General features: G+C 42.6%; 1 protein-coding gene across 1 annotated transcript; it reads left to right on the top strand.

The window, feature by feature from the left end:
• The first annotated feature begins 564 nt into the window (after nucleotides 1-564).
• PDCD2L (programmed cell death 2 like) lies at nucleotides 565-5,711 on the top strand. The gene is made up of 7 exons (XM_035543586.2): nucleotides 565-707; nucleotides 839-1,002; nucleotides 1,113-1,182; nucleotides 2,220-2,614; nucleotides 3,330-3,443; nucleotides 4,852-5,000; nucleotides 5,563-5,711. The coding sequence occupies exons 1-7, from the start codon at nucleotides 600-602 to the stop codon at nucleotides 5,691-5,693; spliced, it is 1,131 nt and encodes a 376-aa protein (XP_035399479.1). The 5' UTR covers nucleotides 565-599; the 3' UTR covers nucleotides 5,694-5,711.
• Nucleotides 5,712-6,905: the final 1,194 nt, after the last annotated feature.

Raw genomic sequence — 6,905 nt, forward strand, 5'->3', positions numbered from 1 at the left:
CTAATGTCTGCTTGTGATTGAGTAAAAAAATAATTATATTGCAAATTTGTTTATGATTGAGTAAAAGTGTCTGTGTAACTTCAAAATGTTGTAATTGCTTGATATTACCTCAGGTAATTTTAGCTCATGTAATGTCTTTATCTGAAGGAGGATTTCCTTTATACTGAAACAAATGGCCTGTTTGGATGTGGGCGTAAAGAAGTGCATGTAATCTAGATAGATAGTACACGACTGGCTGTTCTTCAACACTACTGTGTATATGCTGTGGTTATGTGCCACTCAAAAAGCCACAAACGAGCCCTGTTTTTTTCTTAAAGTCCCCCAGCCTGGATTTTCCAGCTTTCGTTGCCAGACCCGATTCTGGGGGCTGCAGGGGCGGTGTGACTTTCTGCCCTTCACCCCTCCTGCCGAGGGCTCACCGCCCTCTGAGCGGAGCTGGGCGCCCGCTGACGGGATCCCCTGGCAGGACCCCACCTCAGCGGCGGGGCCACGTCGTGAGATGGCGGCCGCAGGCAACGCGCGCCCCCTCCCGTCCCGTCCCGCCGGGCCCGCGCATGCGTGTGGGAGCTCCCCTCAGCGCGGGGCTGGGTTGCGGTGCCATGGCGGAGGGGAGGCGCCCCGTGCTGCTGGGGCTCCGTGACGCCCCCATGGCCGGGCCGTGCCGGGAGGCCCCGGCCTGGGCCACCAACAAGCTGGGCGGCTCCGCGGTACGGTCGGGGAGGGAGGGGTGCGGGGAGGGAGGGCTCTACCCCGAGCCGGGGCTGTGGGGCGGCACGGCCGCGGCTCGGTGGAGCCTCCGCGGGCGTCCTCCAGCGGTGCGCGTGGTGTTGGCTTGCAGGACGCGCTGCCCGCCCTGCGCCCGGCCGAGCCCCGCTGCGGGGCGTGCGGCGCGGCCCTGGCGCACCTGGTGCAGGTGTACTGCCCGCTGCGGGGCCTGCCCTGCCACCGCCTCGCCAACGTCTTCGCCTGCCCCGGCACGGGCTGCTGGGGGCAGCCCCGCAGGTGAGGAGGGAGCGGGATGCGCTGTGCTGGCGGCTCGGATACCCCCCCGGTCAGCAGCTCTGCTGCTTCAACGCCCTTGTCTTGTTTTCTTTCTATGTGGCACGCTGAAGCTGGAAGGTGCTGCGCTCCCAGTGCTTGCAGACTCGGGAAAAGGAGGCACGAGGTTGCAGTCTAAAGCAGGTACAGCCAGCAAGCCGCTTTCTTGGTGTCTGCCTGCGTGAAGTACAGCGTTAAGGAGGATTTCAAATAAAAAAGTGGTTAAGCCGGGTGAGCTTCACATCTATGTGTACTAGTTTAAGCAGCCATAGCTGCCCTGTAGAAATTGTGCCACGTGCTGGTTTTGAGTCACATGGAGAAGTCATCACAGTCACAGGTATAGCAAGTGCTACATGCTGCGTACTACAAGATCGATTTCTTACTTGTGATTTATGTTAGAGTAGCTTTAAAGTGGAGGTTGCAATCCAATTATATGGTTAAAATTGATATTTAATATCATAATGATTGAATCTACCTAAACACTGTTTTTCAACTGTACTTTAAAGGACTGTGCTGCTTTAGGGTTAGATCTTTAAGATGCTGTCTTTATTTTCTAATTTAAATTGATTATTATTTTTTTTAATATCAACTTTAGTTTATCTGACTCAAGTATTGTTAAAGTATTTCCGGGATTTTTTTTCTGTGAACCTAAACTTTGCATATTGGCTCAGGGAGATTGAAAGGGGAGGCTGGCTTTCAAACTAATGCTGATAGGCAGGAAGCATGCTTATTCAGCTGGTGTGTTTGCAATATAACATTTTGGTCTGTGGTAAATGAGTTTATATTCTGATAAAAATAGTGCAGATATTTATTGTTATTATATTCATCTGTATCTGCTCTTTGAGCTTGCTGTGGTGCAGTAACTGGTTCAGTTAAATATCTCCAAACCAGCTACCGTCAGTTGTGCCAACAGCCTAGATACGGCAATGCAAGCCCATGCAAAACACGAATTAATTCTTGCCCCATTTCTCCAGTTTGAGATGTTTTTTTTGCCATAAGTGTGCTGCTATGAGAAGCACATATGGTGGTACCTGGTATTCTGAGGGTAACGGGCAAAAAAATACTAAGCATTAGGTTAAGGTTTTATTTCTCTTATCCATTACAGTAGTAAAACTATATTTGAAGTGTGTTAGGTAGCTCTTGAAAGTGTTTTTCTTCTTTTTTTTCTTCCCCCTACCCAGAGACAAGAATCTAACTTTTCTGCAAAGGACTGGTGTGACGAGGCAGATGACTGGGGAGTCTGTGATGGAGCAGAATCTCCTGTGTGTGCCCTTCAGCTGCTTGGCTTAAATGAAGTGACGAGCAGCTCCTCATCCAGAGAAGCAGAGTGTGCATCCCAGTTCCAACAGCTTTGCCTGTCTGAAGCTACAGATGTATCCAGGGAACCTGTCACGGATCTTCCAGTCAGGGAGGATATGGTAACAGCCACTTCAGCTCCTGTGTTCCGTCCCTATTACATTAGTGTTGTGGATGAGGAAGACTATGCTGGCTTCCTTGATACAGATCATGCAGATGAGCTATGGAAGGAGTATCAGCAGAGAGAGGGTGTTGATTTGGAACATTTGATGTCAGAAAGGTGCGCGCAGGTTTGATTTTCATGCTGAAAGCAAAGGCTAAAGCTTTTCTTATTCCAGTTGCATTTTTAAGAGCTTAGCTACTTGACAATTTTAACTAGAGACTGGGATGATGGTATCAGATGGACTCATGGAGTTTTTGATAAAGAAGTTGTTTGAAAAACAGTTTTTGGATGTAGCTGCTGAAAATATTTTCAATTTTAACTTAATATCCAGACCATTTCTTTTTTAATTGTATTAATATCTATGGTGACTTTCCATGGATTGTGAACAATGCTGAATTTTTTGATAACTACAGCTACTGTCAATTGCAGAATATGCATAGAATGGTTTTTAGTTGTCGTGTTCTGTTGATTATTTTTTTTAATGTTGATGGAATCATAGAACTTTGATTATGCTTAAATTACACTCCTTTTAAATTTATAATTAAGAAAACAAGACAACTGCTGAGCAGTTACTAAAGGAATTATTTTTTTAGGTTTAAACGGGTATCTGGTAGAATTGAATTAGATGTAGTGGTCTGAAACATTTAGTAAGAGATGCCAAAGAACTAGAAGCAGGATGTTCAGCTGCAAGCTGAAACAGTAACTGCCTCTTAATTTAATATGTATATTTTTAGTGTATTTATTTTAATGTGAATATATAGTAACCACTGCTTATTTGAAGCATGCATATTGTACTGCATTGAAATTCTTGTTTCATTTCTTGTTCTCATAGTTTTGCAGCTGAAGGTGATAAAGAAAAATATGAGAAGAGTGAAGTCAAAAGTGGGGACCGCATGTTCCATAAATTTATGAAAAAAATATCTGTCTGTCATGAACAGATTTTAAGGTACGTTGATCACCTGGTTGTAACAGGGAGATACAGAACATAGATATGGACTGTTAGTAAATCAACATAAATTATTTGACTGGAAATATTTATTTTTCTTAATTGAAAAACTTGCTGAGAGTGTTGTTACTGTGCCTGAGTGATAAGACTTCAGTCCCTGGTTGGACTTTCAGGACAAAGTATTAAGTGGATGAGAGGCAAAGCAGAATCAGAGCCCCCGATCTGTCTATAGGAGACCTTCTTCAACGTAAGACCTGATGAGAGCAGACCCACGCTGTCTTTAAAGACTTACTGAAATCCAGGTGTAGAGGTTTTCAAGAGAGAGTTTTGAGGTGGAAGTGTAATGCACAGTGGTGTGCTGTGATACACTTCCAAGGCTCTCTCCTCCTCTAAAGTTTTCTAATCTTACTGTTACTGCTTATGTCTCAGTCTTTGAGATGTTACTGAAGTAAGAAATTACTCATTTTAAAGCCTGAGTTCATTTGCAGCTTATGATTACCCCTCGTGACTGCATAGACATCACTTCTTGTAAATAGGTTACTTTCCTAGAAAAAAGCAGATTAAGCCTCAGAAAAACTTCTTTCCAAAAAGACGAATTAATTGTGAATGAGAGTATATCAGAGTTCAAATCAACTTATTTGTAGTACGAGATAATACCAATAATTTTCATGGATCATACAAAGTATTTGTCTTTAACAACTTTATTCCAGAGAGTCTGCTGCAACCCATCTGGTCAAGCTGTCTCAGTTTAGTGACACGACCTTTGTTTATCAGGTTTCCAGAACCAGGTGGAACTAACTGGTACCTTTTTGATGAGGAGCTAAAGTCTGAAGGGCTGCTTATGCACATGAGAAATGTTAAAAACTTCCATTAATTAACTGTCAAAGACTATACAGAAAAATTACTGATAGAGAGTGCAAGGAACATTTTCAGACAACTTTTTTCCACTGGATCTATCATTTTGCAGTATTATGTTCTTTGAATTTTCCATTTTCCCAAAACATTGCATCCAGTGACCCCTATGAGTATCGCTAGTTACAGTCTTTATGCAGCCCTCCCTTTTCCCTTCAAGAGCATTGTGAATATATGCAATAGGTGCCTGACACAAATGTTCAAACCCCATTTTTCCTGGGCTGCCGGATCCCTGTTGAGCTCTAGTTTGTTTAATTGAGTCAGGTACAGTGTATTTTGGAGGTGTCAATCTAAAGCATTTGTCTCCTTTAAATCCAGCTCTTTTGTTAAGACTTTCCAGGTGTTGACCTTAGAAGGTCCAACTTTACCATCTTTAATTTTTGTTGAATGACTCATCTGAAACTTAAGCAATGATTCTGGTTCCTAACAATGTTTGTGTGTTTTCCTATGAAATCTAGATTAAAAAAATGAATGTTTTTTCCTTTCTTCTCTTAAGATACTCCTGGGGTGGTCAGCCTTTATTCATAACTTGTCCTCCAGCCAACTTTAACGAAGATATTCCAGCCTGCAGTAATTGCGGAAGCAAAAGAATATTTGAATTTCAACTTATGCCAGCACTGGTCAGCATGCTCCAAAGCGATTCAGGTTATTGGCTTTTGACTTAGCTAAATGAATATCTCGGAAACAGTCACCTTGTTGGTAAAGTTCAGTGAACTGTAATTTGGATTGTTTCTTGCTAGCTGTAGGCACTGACAAGCCTAACTACAGTGGTCATAGAATTATAAAGGTTACATACGGGTAGGTATATCCATATGGATTATACAGATAATGTTTCCATTATCAGTTCCATTAAGCAAATGATGTAACTGGTTTATAGGGAATCACAGATTTCAGCTTCATTTGCTCCCTAGTGAATTGTCATAACAACAATATAGATAATTCCATGACTTTGGGAGTAATTATTACCTTTTAAATGAGGCCTTGGAAAATAATAAATATTGTCAAATTGCAGACATGTAAGAAGCTCTTTGAAAATTCTCAGTCAGCTTGCTTTAAAATCTTTTAAATTAAAAAATGACGTGTCTGTAGGAGACTGAATATGAAAAAATACTTTTTGAATTGGAAGATTGAGCTGCAGTAATAAGCAATAGCCACTAACTGTCTATTTTTTCTAATACATGACATCCCTTTATTGTTTTGTTTTTAGATCTGTCAGTGGAATTTGGGACTGTTATAGTTTATACATGTGAGAAAAGCTGTTGGCCAGCCAATCGTCAAACCCCTCTTGAAGAATTTCTTTTTGTACAAGAAGACCCTGATCAGAAACTATTTAAATAAATTGTTTCTTTGCAGAGATGGGAAGTCTGTTTTATTCTTTTTCTTTTTTTTTTTTCTGCAGTTGAAAGTACGTAATTATACAAGAGTTTTCCTCAAATGTGATGAAAAATGAAATTGATTTGATGTCATGGTGCTTATTTCCTGGAATAACCTAAAAGTTAAGGTGTCTCTAAAATGCAGCAACAGAAAACTTGCTTACTTTGTTTACATGTGCAAACAGGAATGTAGAGGTTGTTTCAGGATTCTAGTTACACTCTTAAACATGGAAACTTTTAAACACAGGAAGAATGTAAAGGAGAAAGGTCGCCTAACTGCACTCTGTTGTTATACTTTGCATTGATCAGTCTAATGGGATCCAGTTCTTAGAAACTACCAGCAATGAGAAGCTTAATCTAAGTATTTAAAAAAACAAATCTGCTTTACTTGTATTGATGACAGATTAGAAACTCAGTGAGTGGGCAGTGGCTAAGAGGGACTTGCTGTAACTACAGTTGTCCTGTGAGGAAGCTTTTTTGTATGTTTTTCCATTGAAGGATGTTACATTTGCAGAGCTAGATGAGCTCTGACAGTTACTTGGGATGGAGAAAGTGAAAGCTTTTGTTAGCACTTCTGTTCTTGTGAGTACAGAATGGTACAGCACCTGCCGTGTTACTGCAGCATAGTGCTTGCAAGCTGATCACACTGCTTTAGTTAACAGTCTAAATTCTTCTGTGAACTTCCTGTTGGTTTAAGCTAAATTGCAGTATTTTAATTGACTTAATGGAGGAGTAATTTAAGTAAGTGTCCTTAAAGCTTTTTGTACAGGCTGAATGCCACAGCATAAATTAATCTACTGAAGTTTTAAGAAAGTAAGAGGGGGAGAGAGTTACAATAATGAAATGTTTTTGCAAAACTGCATTTCTAGAGATGACTTGTAGCTTACCATGTCAGTGTTCAGAGGTGAGTCGGTTAACTTAGGTTAAAAACTGTCACGCTATAGTTCTAGAGAGTGCCTGAGCGCCGCGGGGCTGCCAGGAATGCACTTTTCCCTCCGTGGCAGGTGGCCGAGAGGGCTGGGGGAGCTGCCCCCACACGAGCTTTACCCACCTCCCGCGGCTGCCTCGAGGGGCGGGAGCGGGTCTCGAACCCGCGGCTCCCCGCCCGACCCCGCCCGAGCTGCGGCGCCCGCTGCCGCCCGTGGGGGCGGGCCGGGGCCCTCCCGCCGCCGGGGGG

The sequence above is a fragment of the Cygnus atratus genome, chromosome 12 (assembly GCF_013377495.2).
Source record: "Cygnus atratus isolate AKBS03 ecotype Queensland, Australia chromosome 12, CAtr_DNAZoo_HiC_assembly, whole genome shotgun sequence".
Taxonomy (NCBI): Eukaryota; Metazoa; Chordata; class Aves; order Anseriformes; family Anatidae; genus Cygnus; species Cygnus atratus.

Bases quoted from the DNA above. Each gene is read 5' to 3' on its own strand.
- PDCD2L (XM_035543586.2), top strand. From the start codon at position 600: ATGGCGGAGGGGAGGCGCCCCGTGCTGCTGGGGCTCCGTGACGCCCCC. The intron at 1,003-1,112 runs GTGAGGAGGGAG...GGCACGCTGAAG, and splicing joins TGCTGGGGGCAGCCCCGCAG to CTGGAAGGTGCTGCGCTCCC. The intron at 3,444-4,851 runs GTACGTTGATCA...TCTTCTCTTAAG, and splicing joins TGTCATGAACAGATTTTAAG to ATACTCCTGGGGTGGTCAGC.